The sequence below is a fragment of the Cervus canadensis genome, chromosome 6 (genome assembly GCF_019320065.1).
Source record: "Cervus canadensis isolate Bull #8, Minnesota chromosome 6, ASM1932006v1, whole genome shotgun sequence".
NCBI lineage: Eukaryota > Metazoa > Chordata > Mammalia > Artiodactyla > Cervidae > Cervus > Cervus canadensis.
Window position 1 is genome coordinate 96,417,489 of NC_057391.1, and position 17,371 is coordinate 96,434,859.

General features: G+C 41.2%; 1 protein-coding gene across 2 annotated transcripts in view; it reads left to right on the top strand.

Moving 5' to 3' along the window:
- GOLM2 (golgi membrane protein 2) overlaps positions 1 to 17,371 on the top strand; it is an 83,638-nt gene that overhangs the window by 44,707 nt on the left and 21,560 nt on the right. For both annotated transcript variants that reach the window (XM_043472785.1, XM_043472786.1), the window contains exons 5-6: positions 1,298 to 1,442; positions 1,737 to 1,817. In XM_043472785.1, coding sequence (XP_043328720.1) covers positions 1,298 to 1,442; positions 1,737 to 1,817 — 226 coding nt within the window. The remainder of the gene's footprint in view (positions 1 to 1,297; positions 1,443 to 1,736; positions 1,818 to 17,371) is intronic.

Consider the following 17,371-nt stretch of genomic DNA (forward strand, 5'->3'; position numbering starts at 1 on the left):
TTTATTTTGTTTTCCTTAAAACTGTTCATTTATCTCTATTAGGATAGGCTTCAAAACAAGTTGCAAACTATGAGACATGGTAGAAGTATTGACATCATCTGCCTGGTACACTGGAATACTTGATGGTCTAAGTGCCAGTTCTTTATTGTGACAAATTCTTACCATTTGGCTCTTGTCTTTCTAGAGTTCCTGTAGATTTGTAGTACTGTTGTTTTTTTATAATGTTACCAGTGATTGCATTGCACAGTGCTTTAGAGTTGACAAAGCATTTAATGTTAATATTATTATGCATTAAATACTAATATGGCAACCCAAGCATGTGTACTTGATTCCGTCCCTCTTCCAGTTTTCTGTGAGAAAGCTCAACCAGGATAAGGGAAAACTGGGTCCCCAAAGAACTGAATCAGGCTTGATCGTAACCTGCAGAGTCAAGCTTCCCAGGAGGCGGTGTAGTCAGGTGAGGTAGCTCACAGGGGGCACCAGCTTGCGTACCGTCCTGCCGTCCTTGCAGGGCTTCTGTGGCTGGTTACCGGGGAAGAAGTTTGCCTCTTCTCCACCCTTGCTGTTTCTGCTTGGAGAAGAGCCCGACAGTGCCGTAGCCATCAATCCTACTTGAGGGGGCACCTGTGTGCCAGCCTCCTGCTGTCTGCTCTCCTGCTTGGTTAAAACATGCCGTACAGAACCCACCCTGCCCCCAGGCCTCTGCAGCCACCTCCAGCACTCAGCAAGACTGTCTTCTGACAGGGTCACTCTCTCAGCATAGCCAAAGGGCATTATCTCTGCCTAACATTTTAGGCCATTTGTTGTAATTTAGAGACTTAAAAAAACTTATTCTTTGACTTCATATCAGGTATAAAAACTGAACAAAAAATAATATCATATCCCACGTCTCTGCTGCTGCTGCTAAGTCACGTCAGTCATGTCCAACTCTGTGTGACCCCATAGATGGCAGCCTACCAGGCAAGAATACCGGAGTGGGTTGCCATTTCCTTCTCCAGTGCATGAAAGTGAAAAGTGAAAATGAAGTCGCTCAGGCGTGTCCGACTCTTAGCGACCCCATGGACTGTAGCCCACCGGGCTCCTCCATCCATGGGATCTCCCAGGCAAGAGCACTGGAGTGGGGTGCCATTGCCTTCTCCAGTCTCTTAAGTGTTTGGAATTTGGACCCGTGGTATGGAATTCAAAAAAAATGAACTGTTTCAGAATATTTAGTTAACACAACTAATGTTTAGTTGTGTCAATAGTTTAGCATTTGGAGCTGAAAAATACTTACTGTTAGCAAATCTTAATCTCACAGCAAGAGGCCCACAAGTCTGAATCAAAAGGTGGAAACGAATTGGATACGGACAATCATGCAGTGCCTAAAAACATTCCAGAAGTTGCTGAGAACGGTGCAGGCAAGAGTGAAGAGCCCTCAAGCCATCATATCCCACGCGGAAAAGGTATTACTAGTATTTTGTGTTAAGAGGGCATTGACTTCTTCTCACTTTGAAGTGAACATTTTCAGTCATAAAGAATATTGTTTGATTTTACTTCCATTATGTTTAGGTATCTGTTTCAAATTTGGATCCTTTAACAGAGAAGAAAAAATAATAAGTCTATGGAGTTATAGCTATGTTGAAAGCAGGATTTATAGATATTCATTCCATGGAGCCCATTGCTTTACAAACTGATTGTTACATTCCTTCAATGTATGTAAGGAAAATTACAGAATTATATTTTTGTTACTTGAGCAGAACAAATCAAACGAGATGGTGATGCAGGCATGCCTGGAATAGAAGAGAATGACCTTGCAAAAGCTGAAGATGTTCCTGTTGGTAAGTAAAAGTTACTAGATTTTAACTGAAGCAGTCATCTTATTTTCATGAGACTCTGTTGTTTTTGTGAGTAATACCTGAGAAAAGTCATATATATCTTGGGGACCAATATTTCCAGTTAACTAACTACCCATTAATTCCCAGAATATAATTGTTTTGGATATAACTTTTATGGAAAATTTTGCTAAAGTGTATAAAATACTTGTTTTTGCCTGAAGAGTCAAACATATTTGAACTTTTTCTTGATGACTTAAGAGTTATTGCTCATGACCATTATGCTATATGTTCAAGCTACTTATGTTTACTAAAAGTATGTGTGGTTTATTTCTTTCAGGCTAAATGTTCCTAGATTGCAGTGTTGTTTAATACGGCAGAGTAATACCCTTATATAGGTTTTTAGGACTTGGCGTGTCAGTTAATCACCCTGTAATTTAAACAGCCTATTCACTTTTTTTTTTTTTTTCCCCTACTTTTATGGCCACTTCTGTTCAGTGTATGTCTCTTCATTAATATGTCTGCATCTTTCTTTCCATTTGGTCTGTATCACTGCTGCTGTCCTAATCGCATCAATTTTTTTCATGTCTCTCTGTTTTTCTTACCATTTCTATGTTTCTTAGCTATCATAGATACCCTTCCATGCTGACTCCAGTTTATTATGGTGAAAAATAGGAAGTAACTTTGCTGTTTTCATTCCTTTTCAATCTCTGTGATTATTTCTATGGTTATAGGTCATTGTTTGTGACTGAAATTGCTGAGTGTCTGAGGTCCAAATGAATGAATGAATATCAACAACACTGCAACCTAGGAACATTTAGCCTGAAAGAAATAAACCACACATACTTTTAGTAAACATAAATGGCTCAAACATAGCATAACTGTGTTGAGCAATAACTCTGAGTCATCAAGAAAAAGTTCAAACATGCTTGACTCTTAAGGCAAAAACAATTAGTCCTTTCCTTTGCGTAGTTTTGCTATCTTCTCAAAGTCTTTCATATCTATTTTCTTTTGAGTTGCCAGTTCACAGTGTATTCCCTCAAAGAAAAGTTCAGGGCGAGAGCAAGAACATGGTTTATAAATAAGGAGTAAGGATGAGCATGGTTTTTTGTAAGGCCATGAAGTCATCCAGTGATTCTTCAAGTGTGGTTCTTGAACCAGCAGTGTCAGCCTTACCCAGGAACTTGTTATTTAATAGAGACACAAATTCTTAGGTCCCATTCCAGAGAGACAGCATAAGAAATTCTTGGAATGTAGCCAAACAGTCTGTAGTTTAACAAGCTCTCCAGGTGACTTTGGTCTTTGCTAATGTTTTAGAACCACTGGCTTAGATGTTAAGGAAATATTGAGGGCAAGGACCATGTATTCTTCTGAATTTTTTCAGTACTTACCCTAGTCCTAGACTCACTGAGTGTTAGGTTGATGAATCTCTTTATATTGTGCTTACTTTTTAAAAATTAAATGAAAGGTTCTTTAAATTCTATAGTGCTTTATAATTTTCAAAAGTCTCACACATGATTTCATATAATCCCATAAAATAGCTGTCTTTTCCCACCTACCCTCATATGGCCCCCTTTTCTTCCCTCTCCCCACTGGTGACTACCAGTGTGTTCTCTGTTTCTGAGTCTGCTTCTCTGTGGCTTTTTTGTTTTAGTCACTAGTTTGTTGTAATTTTTATATTCCACATGTAAGTATATCATCCAGTATTTATCTGTCTCTGTCTGACTTACTTCATTTAGCATAATGCCCTCCAAGTCCATACATGTTGCTGCAAATGACAAAGGTTCCTTCCTTTTCACGGCTGAGTAGTATTCCTGTGTGTGTGTGTGCGTGCGCGCGTGCATGTTTGTGTGTGTGTGCACATGTGTGTGAGCGTGCGTGTGCATGTGTGTGCGTGTCTGTGCATGTCTGCGTGTGGGTGTGTGCGTGCGTGCGTGCGTGTGTGGGTGTGTATGTGCATGTGTGTGTGCATGCACGTGGGTGGGTGTGTATGTGCATGTGTGTGGGTGTGTGCGTGCGTGCATGTCTCTGTGTGCACATGTATGTGTGGGTGTGGGTGTGTGTGTGCACGCACACCACTCTTCTGTATCTGTTCATCTGGTTTTGGACATTCAGGTTGCATCCATATCTTGGCACTTGTAAATAATGCTGCTATGAACATTAGGGTGCATGTATCTTTTCAAATGAGTGTTTTTGCTGTTCGGATATTTACCCTGCAGAGAACTACTGGGTCATATGGTAGCTCTGTTTTTAGTGTTTGAGAAACCACCATACTGTTTTCCAAAGTGGCTGCACCAATTCACATTCCCACCAACAGTGCACCAGTGGATTAATTTTTCTTTACTTTTGATTTTCTGTAATCTGAAAATGATATGCTGTGAAGTAGTCTTTTTGTTTGCTTGTTTGGGCATTTATCTTGCTCTGTGTTCTCTGAGCTTCCTGGATCTGTAGTTTGGTGTTTGACATTAATTTGGCAGAAATTGTCAGTCATTATATGTCAAATATTTCTTCTGTTCTTTTCTCTCTTCTCCATCTGGTATTCTCATTACACATGTTACACTTTTTATGGTTGTCTTAGGTATTTGGTTCTGTTTTCTTCCAGTCTCTGTCCTCTTTGCTTTTCTGTTTTGGAGGATGCTATCGATAAATCCTTTAACTCAGAGCTTCTTTCCTCAGTTTTGTCTAGTCTACTACTGATCCCATCAAAGGCATTCTTCATCTCTGTTACAGTATTTTTGATCTCTAGTATTTCTTTTTTATTCTTTCTAGGATTTCTATCTCTGTACTTTCACTGCCCTTATATTCTTGCATGCTGTGCTTTATCCAGTAGAGTTCTTAGCATCTCAGTTACAGTTCTTTTAAGTTCCTGGTGTGACAATTCCAGCGTCCCTGCCGTGTCTGTTCGGAAGCTCACTCCCTTTTCAGATTGTGCTTCGTGCTTTTCAGTGCGCCTCGCATATACGGGGCTTCCCTGGTGGCTCAGAGGTTAAAGCATCTGCCTGCAATGCGGGAGACCTGGGTTCGATCCCTGGGTCGGGAAGATCCCCTGGAGAAGGAAATGGCAACCCACTCCAGTATTCTTGCCTGGAGAATCCCATGGACGGAGGAGCGTGGTAGGCTACAGTCCACTGGGTCGCAAAGAGTTGGACGTGACTGAGCGACTTCACCTTCACTTTCAGCAGGATACACACACCAGGGAAGCGGCCCTGCTCTAAGGCGGCAGTGAGGTGTGGGGAGGGGACGCACTCTCTAGTTCTGCGACTGGCTCTCAGTCTTTCAGTGAGCCTGTGCCTCTGGATTCTGAACTTCACAAGTGTTTCTCAGTTTTTTCCTTCCCCTCTTAGATGGGACACGGTGGCTCAAGTGAGCTAGAGTTGGTTATTTTCCTTCCATAGGTCACTTAGACTCTGATAATGCCCTAGCAAGTTAGGCGCTGTTTAACTAGTTTCTGCAAAGGGCAGACCTTATTAAGAGCAGAGTGCTTTGTTTCCTTTTGCCCTCCCACAACCCTCAGGGAATTTTCTCCAGTATTTACCTGGGAATCTACTTGAGCTCCTGGAGGTAAATTCCCTAGCTTTGTGGGAGCCCCTCTGTGACTGAGCCCCTTAGAGTTTTAAATCTGAGCTGTCCATACTGAGCCTCTGGCAATTAACCAGGCACAGTTCAGGTTTCCCTACATGGCCTGGCTTCTGTGGCAGTCATTAGTCTCTCCTGTAAGCCAAGACTCCCTGTATTTGCCTGTCTCTCTAATATGATGGTAGCAATTTGCCCTGTGTCTTTCTCTTTCTTACGGACCCAGAAGAGCTGTTGATTTTTCAGCCTGTTTTAGCTGTTTCCTTGTTGTTAGGATAGAGTGGCAACTTCTAAGCTCCTTATATGCAGGCCCAGGAACCAGAAGTCTTCTGGATTAATTTTGAACCTCTGGACTATTGGTGCTTTGCTTTGAAAATCATTGTTTGTAACAGTTACTCTTAATTATTTAGAGAAGTATTTTGAGTATAAAGACTATTTTAATACAGTCACTGGTGAAAAGAAACTCTGAGCTGTACAGTCTGCCGGAGCAAACACAAAGGGAAGCCGTGCTGTGTCTTTGCACCTTGAGCTGGCAGCATGCGCATGCCTTGCACACCCACGGTCCCAATACATGTGTGCGGCTGACTTTCCAGAATACCCTTAGCAGTGGGGCGGTGGTCTCTAGAGTCAAACTGCTGGATTCAGACCCTTGGCTCTGTCTTTTCACAGGCATGTGACCATTTATTTGCCCTTATCCTTATCAATGAAATAGGATTGTAACAGTTTCAACCTCATAGGGTGGATGCGAGGTTTAAATGTAAAGCACCAAGAGGCTTGGTGGTAAAGATTCCCCCTGCCAAGCAGGAAACACAGGTTTGATCCCTTGATTGGGAAGATCCCCTGGATAAGGAAATGACAATCCACTCCAGTATTTTTACCTGGGAAATCCCATAGACAGAGGAGCCCGGTGGGCTACAGTCCATGGGGTTGCAGAGAGTCAGACACGTCTTAGCAACTACACCACCACCACCAAGAGTAGTGCCTGGTGTTCAGCCTGGGCTGTATATATGACCAATCCTAGCTGCCATTGTGATTGCCATGATTAGTTTGTATCATTAGAAACATATTTTTATCTCCTAGTCACTCCTTTTATTGAGTATTGTCTTTCCTCCCTGAAGTAATCTATGTAATAATTCTTTATACCAGTACAAGTTCTGGTGTGTATGTGGAGTCCCTAATGCCTACAGAGCAATAATCCCACAGAGGAAATAGAGAAAAGAACACATCCTTGTAAATTAAAAACCGACTCTTTGTTAATGGCAGTTTTGTTTACGATAGCCAGGACTGTACTAGAGACTGTAGCAGAGCACTGCTGAATCGTCACTCTGAAATGGCCAAGGGGGATATAGCACGTGTCTGTGGTCAGCGTGATTCTTGATGCTTCAGCTTCTCAGCTTCCAGAGACAGAGAGCCAAATCTTAATGGGTTTGGTTTGTTTTTAATGTTGGTTTGGACAAGATTTTACAGGAGTCTTGCAGTTTTAGATTTAGAAACATTCCAAACATATAGAAAAACATAGAGAATAATATAATGAATAGTCAAGTATCCACTGCTCTCTAAAAATTAAAAAACACAAAAATAATGTAACATCTTGCCACATTTGTTTCAGGTATTTCTGTTATTGATATTATTGTTAAAGAAAAAAGACAACCGATAAATTGAAGCCTCCGTGTGTCCCGTTCAGGTCCCGATCCTGTCTCTTTGCCCCAGATACACTATGATGTCTGTTTCCCAGATATCTATTCTCCAGACACACTATATATATAGAAGATACACTATGCTGAGATTGGTGTATATCAATTTCCATACATTTTTTCTTTTTAGACTTTAATGCATTTGTAAACATCTATAAAGCTACAAAGTGTTGTTTTGTTAGCTCCTTAAAATGTAAGTAAATGATGTCTTGGGACTTACCTGGTGGTCCCGTGGTTAGAGCTCCATGCTCCCAGTGCAGGGGGTGTGGATTCGACCTCCAGTCCAGGAACTAAGATCCCACGTGCTGTGTGGTGCAGCCAAGAGATAAATAAATAAGTAAATGATGTCTTATTGTGTATTATTCTGCAGCTTGTTTTTCCCCCTCAGTATTTTGCTTTTGAGACTTGCCTGTATTATACCTATGACTTTTTAACAGTTATAATAATTCTTTTACTATATAAATATACCATCACTTATCTATTCATATGTGATAAACAGGCCACTTCCAGTTTTTTGTTATTTGAAATAGGTAGTACAGTGGACATTCCTAGACACATGTTTTCTTGTGCACACGAGAGTCTCTGGATACTTCTAGTGTTTGATTAGTACACTGATATAAAAAGGTGAGGCTGCTGTTGACCTGGCTGTCCTGCGCCCTGCCCAGCTACTGAGGGCCGAGAGCGGCAGCCCAGCAGCCTGTTAATCTGTAATCAGCTCCCAGCACAGTGGCCGCAGAGCCCAGCACAAGGGTGTGACCCTAGAAGTAAAATTCTTGCTTTAAGGGTATCTTCACCTTTACCATTCTTATATCAGTTTACATTTCTGCTAGTGATACGTGAGTTTTGTTCATCCACATCCTTGCTAATATTTGGGTTTGCTCTACTTTAAACTTTTTGCCAATCTGAAATGATATGTTAAATTTGCCTTGGTATTAATTTCATTAAACATCTCTTCATATTTTTATTGGCCATTTTTGTTGCCTTCTGTAATTTGCCTGGTAATCATTTTGGCCTATTTTTCTATTGGATTATTGGTATTTTCCTTACTGATTTTTAAGAGTTCCTTAACAGTATGCAATGCAAATATTTTTCCATGTTATGCATATCAATAGAAAGGAAAACCTTACATCTTACTTGGAAATTTACTCAAACTCAGTAAAAATTGCCTCTAATGATTTACTATGGGGGAAAACTCCTTAAAGATACAAAGATTTTTTAGGTACGTAAGCAATTGGAAGTTCTTTTCTAATTTAATAATTTATACAGAAAAGTAACTCCTTTTGGTTTTCTAATGTTAGGTAGAGCTACTCTATTTATAAAATAAGTGATTTTCTAGAACAGAAGACTTCTACCTTGGCTATATGTTGGAATCATGATAAGTTAAAAAAAATAATGACCAATGTTTGGGTCCCACTCCAGAGATGTTTATTGTGTCTTTAATGTGAGAGGCAGCTAGGTCTCTGAATGTTTAAATGCTTCATAAGTGATTGTATTATGTAGCCAGCCTAGAAAACTACTGCTCTCAGAGGATTCTCTAGGTCTGCATTGCCCAGTACATCGGCCGCTGATCACACGTACTGAGTAATGGGCTTCCCTCGTGGCTCAGAGGTTAAAGCGTCTGCCTGCAATGTGGGAGACCCGGGTTCACTCCCTGGGTCGGGAAGATCTTCTGGAGAAGGGAACGGCAACCCACTCCAGTATTCTTGCCTGGAGAATCCCATGGACAGAGCGGCCTGGTGGGCAACAGTCCGTGGGGTCGCAAAGAGTCAGACACGACTGAGAGACTAACTTACTTACTTTACTTACTTAAACTGAGTGAAACAACACTTTCACTTCCTCGGTCACACTGGCCACGTGTCAAGCAGCTAACAGTCACTGGGCTCCTGGCTCTTGTGTCAGCGCGGGTGTGGGATATCTCCACCACTGCAGAAAGTCCTGTTGGTTAGTGCTGCTCGAATTGGCCATTGGGCCTGTTTCTGCGGAAGACTGAGGGCAGTGATAGAAAGGTGTCTTTTCATTACATAACTTTTGAAAACCTTTTGAATGTTGGTTTCAAATTTTCATAAGGTAATTTTATAAAATACCTATTTAAAACATAAATATTTTTAGAATATTAAAAAGAGAGCATAAAAAAAAAAAGAGAGATCATTACAGTGATATTTGAGAGGAGAAAAAGGGCAGGTCAGTGTTGATTTTGTTATTTGAGGACGTGGCCTTTCACTCAGAGTTGTGCTTGTAGCATCTCATTTGAATGTGTAAGATGCCTAGTGAAGACCCTGCACTGTTTCACCGCACACAGCTCCTTTTTCTGCAGTGTTTTGCCCTACGAATTCCAGCCACCTCAGCAACCCAGTCTGCCTCCTCTACTTACTGAGACTGTTCACCTCATGTGTGTCCCTTCTTTCAAGGATTGGTTTTGTACTGCTGGTTGTCCAGTGCCTGAAAACAGTAGGCGTATCTATTTTGTCTTTATTAAGAATTGTTCAGGATGTGAGAGAAGATAAGCCCAATACTAGTTATTATGTCATGGGTAGCAGTAGAAATTCATATTACTTTTTCAAATTACATAAATGGATTTTTCAGTGTGAAAGAATTTCAGTTCATAGACCAGGTCTACAGAGCCATATGAGAACATGGGTCTCTGTAGACATGTATGTATGTTTCTTAGAGGGCTGAGGTGGCCTCACTGGCCAATATTTGAGCAGTTACAAGCATGCTATATCTGTTCATGTACACAGAACAAAATAAGAATGTTGCGTCATTGTTTTGAATTTAATGTTCATGCTTCAGAATTAATATTTTAATGGGTAATTATTGATCAGAATTTCATGAAGTTCCAAAAACATTACTATAAGTAAACATTCGTCAGGATTCCTGAGTGTGGCAAACTCTGTAATCAGGAGGCTTAATAATTTGGTTAGGGCTGGTAGTTTTACATTTAAATGTTTTTGTTTCCTTCAACCTGAATCTCGGATTCTTTTTTCATTTTAATGATAAATGCTTAACTTTGACAACTCTAAAAACTTAGTATATGTTGAACACCTACTATTTTCCAGGCATCTGTCATAATCTATTAGCAAATATTCTCACTTAAATCATGTAGGGAAAATAGCATTATTCCTTTTTTTCAGATGAAACCTCAGGCTTTAAGAAACTAGGCACTTGAGTCTTACAGTTAGTAAATCATAGATCCATGATTTGAACCCTGGTCTAACGCCAAAGCCCATACTTTTTATTCTGTCTTTTATTCTCTTAGTTGTGCAACAGAACCGCCTTTGGAACTATTAATAGGTACAGCTTCCTGGGTACCATACCTGTATTCAGTGTATTCAGGGTTGCTGTATTAGTTGCTAAATGGTGTCCACCTCTTTTGCGACCCCATGGACTGCAGCCCACCAGGCTCCTCTGTCCATGGGATTTCCCAAGCAAGAATCCTGGAGTGGGTTGCCATTTCCTTCTCCAGGGGATCTTCCCAGCCCAGGGATCCGACTCGCGTCTTCTACGTTGGTAGGCAGATTCTTTACCCCTGAGCCAGCTGGGACGCTGGTGTCAGGGTGGTGGCTGTAAAACTGTTTGTTGCCAGAGCTGAGCACCACTGCTTCCGAGTGCCATTCCTTCTGCACAGGCACTGGACTATGAAGCCCTGTCAGTCAGCAGTCTAGGAGTGTGAACATTTTAAAGGTTGTTGCTCTGCCACTGAAATAAGAAAATGAGAGTGAAAGGCAAGGCCAGTTTCTTGTTGACTCTCCCAGTAGAGGCTGCAGCTGAGAGCTAGCAGAGAGGTTGAGGAGGATTAACCCTAAACTTCCTGTTACTCTTTTTTTCCCTATTACCTTTTGTAAGCTTATCAGCCAGGTTCTTCAGAAATAACTACTTTGAATTTTTAAGTCGAGTAGTAGATACGCCTCATCTCTGCTGTTGTGAGTTTCCGTCCCTTATCTGTGAAAGGCACTACCTCCCTCCCTTGGCTCTGAGAGTTGCATGAGATAGAGCCTGGTCACACTCAGCAGTCAGAAAATGGGGGCTACTGTTGCTATAAGCGGTACTGTTGTTGCTTCCTTTGAAATTGCCAGTTTCATCCCAGCCCTCAGCCCCCTGCTCCCCTATCTGACGTTTGTTTATTGTTCCTCATCTCTAACTTGGGCCTTGCTCTCCTCTCTGACTTCATTTCTCTCCTTTCGTGTCAGGGCTTTCCTTTGTTTACTCAGAGCCTCTGCGCACGCTTCTGTCTCAGGGCCTTTGTTTGTGCTTGCTGGTCTCTGCTTGAGATACTCTTCACATTTCACTCCCACCTCTGCCCAGAGCGGTCTTCAGAAATGCCTTCCCTGACCAAACCATCTAAAATAGAACATCCACTACTCTTTTTTTTTCAGTTGATTTACTTTAATTGGAGGCTGATTACTTTGCAGTGCTGTGCTGGTTTTGGCCACACGTTGACGTGAGTCAGCCACGGGTGCACGTGTCCCCCGGTCCTGAATCCCCCACCCCGCCCCTCGGGGCTCTCCCGGAGCACCGGCTTTGAGCGCCCTGCCGGCCTTACACATGAACTTGCTCTGGTCATCGATTTTACGTATGGTGATAGACATGCTTCAGTGCTTTCTCTCACGTCACCCCACCCTCGCCTTCTCCCACGTGGCCTGGAAGCCTGTTCTTTACGTCTGTGTGTCTTTTGCTGCCCTGCATGCAGGGTCGTCATTACACGTCCCTTTATCACACATCCCTATTTTACTTTATGCATAACATTTTTACTATGACATCTGCATTCTATGCTATAGATACTTATTAATTCATTTGTTGTTTTATAACTTGGTCTGTTTTGTCCACTGCTAAGTCATTCCAACTCTTCTGCAACCCCATGGACTATAGCCCGCCAGGGTCCTCTGTCCATGGGATTTCCCAGGCAAGAATGCTGAAGTGGGTAGCCATTTTCTTCTCCAGGGGATCTTCCTAACCCAGGGATTGAACCTGTATCTTCTGCATTGGTAGGGGGATTCTTTACCACTGAGCCACCAGGGAAGCCCTAGCATATAGTAGACACTTAATAAATAGCTATTGTTGAATGATTGAATTTCCAAATTGATTCCGCTCCTTTATTAAAAAAAAATACAAAGCCCAATATCATAGTGGTACGATAAAAGCTATCTGCTCTAGGGGCTTTGTATACTGTCTTTATGGTTAAACAAGTTTTATCATTTTTGTTGTTGTTCAGTTGCTCAGTCGTGTCCAACTCTTTGCAACCCCATGGACCATAGCCTACCAGGCTTCTCCATCCACAGGATTTTCCAGGCAAGAATACCGGAGTGGGTTGCTATTTCCTTCTCCAGGAGATCTTCTTAACCCAGGAATTGAACCCAAGTCTCCCGCATTGCAGGCAGACACTTTACCCTCTGAGCCACTGGGGAAGCTAAGAATTTAATCTAGTTACAAGAATGCTCACCATAAAATTATTTATAATGATAAATTTAAAACCATATAAATATAACAGATAAGCTTATTAGGTCATTAAATGTGTTCTATCCATAAAATTTGGTATGCAGTCCTTAAAAAAAAATGATGTTGACTAATTTTTATTAACATATGAGTATAGCTATGATTGTTTTTGGCCATACTGTGTAGCTTGTGTGATCTTAGTTCCCCAACCAGGGATTGAACCTGGGCCCTCGGCAGTGAAAGCGTGAAGTCCTGGCTACTGGGCTGCCAGGGAATTCCCAATATACCTATGATTTTTTCATGAAATAAAGCAGGTTAGAAGGGAGCAAGTACAATAGAATCTCATTTTTGTGGAGGAAAAACTAGATATTTGTATATGTATAGAAAAAAAGTCTGAAGAACTCTATACAGAATTAGAGAGCAAGATTAGCAGTCTTAGTTTAAGTGTCCAGGTCCATTAGTAATTTTCTAGATCTTCACTATTTTTTGTACCACTAACTGTAGCTAATAATTCTGCCTTCTGGGAAAGCCTCTATCTTGTCTTGGGTGTAAATAAATCACCTTTCCCCTAAAAAAAGAATTAAGACTGGAGTTTTTTTTAAAGGAACTTTTCTAGGAGAATAAACAAAAAAGTCAAAGTAAAAGCATAAAACCCAAAGTGTTTACAGAACACACATTACTTTTTCCTCAGTAGTAAAAAATCTGTCCACCAGTTAGCTTAGCTGATGCAGATCGTACTCTGAAGTCCTTGTGGCAATCCTTTACCCAGATCTTTCAAGTCAAACCTATTAAATTGGAAGTTTTGATTCAATACTATTATACCATTTAGGAATGTTACAGAAGAAATTGAGATGGCACAGAAAAATATGTATAAAATATTAATCAGATTATAAAATAGTGTATATGATGGTATCCTAATTTTAAGGTATATTATGTAATATACAGAAAAAAACAAAACATAATCTTGAAAAGGCAGCAGTGCTTATCTCTAAGTGGTGGAATTACAGCTCGTTTTGCACTTCTTCCTGCTTCTCTACTTTTCTGAACTTTTATAGAAATGTAGTAATTCGTGTCACACTCTCAAGGCTCCATATTGCCACAGTTGTGTCCTCAGATTCGTCAATGGATTCACCCTGCCCTGGACTGTGTACTGTTTACACTCTGGTTGTGTGAATCTTCCGATACAGGACCGTGGATAAAGAGAACTAAGAGACTTAGCATGGGGGTTAGGGGTGTCCTGAACTAGTCCCCCACGGATACTGAGGGATGACTGTGTGGTTTCTAGTACAGACAAACCATGTTTTATTATGCTTAGCTTTATTGCACTTCACAGACTGTGTTTTTTACAAATTGAATGTTTGTGGCAACCCGGTGTCAAGCAAATCTACGAGTGCCGTTTTCCCGGCAGCCTTTGCTTACTTCATGTCTCTGTGTCGCATTTTGGTACCTCTTGCAATATTTCAAACCCTGCACCAGCAAAAAGATTACAACTTGCTAAAGCCTCGGGTGATGGTTAGTGTTTTTCAGCAATGAAGTGTTTTAAAATTAAGGTGTGTACATTGATTTTTTAGACATAACACAACTGTCCACTTGATAGGCTGCTGTCTCATGTAAACATAGCTTTTATATGTCCTGCTGCTGCTGCTGCTGCTGCTAAGTCACTTCAGTCGTGTCCGACTCTGTGTGATCCCATAGACGGCAGCCCACCAGGCTCCCCCGTCCTTGGGATTCTCTAGGCAAGAACACTGGAGTCGGTTGCCATTTCCTTCTCCAGTGTGTGAAAGTGGAAAGTGAAAGTGAAGTCGCTCAGCCGTGTCCGACTCTTAGCGACCCCATGGACCGCAGCCCACCAGGCTCCTCCGTCCCTGGGATTCTCCAGGCGAGAGGCTGGAGCGGGTGCCCTTGCCCTCCTTACGTCCCAGGGAGCCCAGAATGCAGGGGACCCGCTTTGCTGCTGTAGTCAGCTGTGGCAGTGGTGTGGGGGTGAGCCGACAGTGCCAGCAGATGCGCCTGTCTGTCAGCTCTGAACTCTTCCAGATGTTGTATAAAGGCTGGTTTTTGTTTTTTGGCTGCACTGCATCGCATAGTTGCCCAACCAGGTATCAAATCCGTAAATAAAGGCTCTTTTTAATCCAGTTTTTTCTACTTATCTAAATTTGCATAGTTTCTCCTCTAAATAGTCAGCTTGTTCTTGAGCAGGAGGGATTATTAAATAAACTAAGAACATGTAACATGTATGATCACTTCTTATTTAATCTTGAAAGTACCCTGTCTTGTCTTTTGGTTTTATAGTACTGAGGCTAGCTAGGGTCCAACAGTGATCAACAAATTTGTAGATTGTGACTGACTTCCTCTTTCCAATATATCTACTAGATGCTTAGTGTCCTCAGAGTCAGTTAGCAAATCAAAATTGTGTTGTTAGGCTTTCAAAGTACTGCTCTCTAAAGATGTTGGCTGGTTGTTGCCATTTAGTTGTCTTATGTACAGATGTGGGTGTTGAGCATTGCGGCTGGGAATATGAACAAGGAAATGGGCACCCAGTGAGATATAAAAAACCTCAACTTTCTGTAACTTTGAATGGGTTGCTATATTAGAGTGGATTTTAAGCTTCTTGGGCCCTTAAATTTGGGGAAATCTGTGTAATAATAAATACATAATAAATAATGAAAAAAAATAAATGATGAAATACAGTCACTGAAACATACTTTGAGGATTATGAAAATAACCCAAGTATATTAGATGGGATTGACAAGGCAGTGGTGTATTAACAAATAATCTCCAGATTGCAGCTCCTTAAAGCAGTACAGTTTTGTTTATGTAAATGCTCACTTTGCAGTGTGATGCAGGGTGGATGACTCTCTTGGCAGCTCTCCTCCAAGCTATGTCTTCTTACATTATTTGATGCCACCATCTTCATAGGTAGCCTCCGAATTCGTGGCAGAAGGGAAAAGAGATTGTAGTTGATTTGTGCAGGAGATTTTATTGGCATGTTTTGAAATGGCACATTCAATTTCACTTACATTTTCATAGCTTAAACCCAGTTTCATGGCCCATAACCATAAGGAAGGCTGATCTTCCTCTATGCCTAGGAAAAATAAAATGAAATAGGGTCACAAAGCACCGTATCTGCCACACGAAAGTTTTAGAAGAATAAAATGGGACACTAACTGTATCTTGTAGATCAGTTCAGTTCAGTCGCTCAGTCGTGTCCTACTCTTTGCGACCCCATGGACTGCAGCACGCCAGGACCCCCTGTCCATCACCAGCTCCCAGAGTTTACTCAAACTCATGTCCATTGAATCTGTGATGCCATCCAACTATCTCATCCTCTGTCGTCCCCTTCTACTCCTGCCTTCGGTCTTTCCCAGCATGAGGGTCTTTTCCAATGAGTCAGTTCTTCTTGTCAGGTGGCCAAAGTATTGGAGTTTCAGCTTCAACATCAGTCCTTCCAATAAATATTCAGAACTGATTTCCTTTAGGATCGACTGGTTGGATCTCCCTGCAGTCCAAGGGACTGTCAAGAGTCTTCTCCAACATCACAGTTCAAAAGCATCAATTCTTTGGCACTCAGCTATCTTTATAGTCCAACTCTCACATCCATACATGACTACTGGAAAAACCATAGCCTTGACTAGACAGACCTTTGTTGGCAAAGTAATGTCTCTGCTTTTTAATATGCTGTCTAGGTTGGTCATAGCTTTTCTTCCAAGGAGCAAGCGTCTTTTAATTTCATGGTTGCAGTCACCATCTGCAGATTTTGGAGCCCTCCAAAATAAAGTCTCTCACTGTTTCCACTGTTTACCCATCTATTTTCCATGAAGTGATGGGACCAGATGCCGTGATCTTTGTTTTCTGAATGTTGAGCTTTAATCCAACTTTTTCACTCTCCTCTTTGACTTTCATCAAGAGGCTTTTTTAGTTCTTCGCTTTCTGCTATAAGGGTGGTGTCATCTGCGTATCTGAGGTTATTGATATATCTCCTGGCAATCTTGATTCCAGCTTGTGCTTCATCCAGTCCAGCGTTTCTCATGATGTACTCTGCATATATGTTAAATAAGCAGGGTGACAATATACAGTCTTGACGTACTCCTTGCCCGATTTGGAACCAGTCTGTTCCATGTCCAGTTCTAACTGTTGCTTCTTGACCTGCATACAGCTTTCTCAGGAGGCAGGTCAGGTGGTCTGGTGTTCCCATCTCTTTCAGAATTTTCCACAGTTTATTGTGATCCACACAGTCAAAGGCTTTGGTGTAGTCAATGAAGCAGAAGTAGATGGTTTTTTGGAACTCTTTTGCTTTCTCAATGATCCAACAGATTTTGGCAATTTGATCTCTGGTTCCTCTGCCTTTTCTAAATCCAGCTTGAACATCTGGAAGTTCATAGATGACTTTCAATTTTTCCCCTCTTTATCTGTTTCCCTTCTCTGTAGTTTTCATCTTGTTCTCTGCCTTTCTGTCACATTAAGCTGCCCAAGGTTGTGGTGGAATGAGTGAAAATTACCCTGTTTGCCTGTTGCCTTCATTTCTTACGGGAGAAGAGAATCCCAACTCTAAGTATGTACATCTTTGCTAGTAAAACTTTTTGTTCAAAACTTAAAAATTCCCTCTTCAAAAATAAAATCTCAACTTGTTGCATCAGTCATACTTAGTTTGTATTTAAAATCTGAGCAACTTAGAATAGCATATTCTCATAGCTTTGTGTAATCTATAAATGTCAATTTTTATTTATACAATCTCTATAAAAAGTTTTCACTGTATCTGAAGAGATTCATTTATTTATTCATTCATCAAATTTTAATTGAGCTCCTGTTATATGGCAGGCACTATTCTAGGTATTGGGGATGTAGTGGTGAACAAGACAGAAT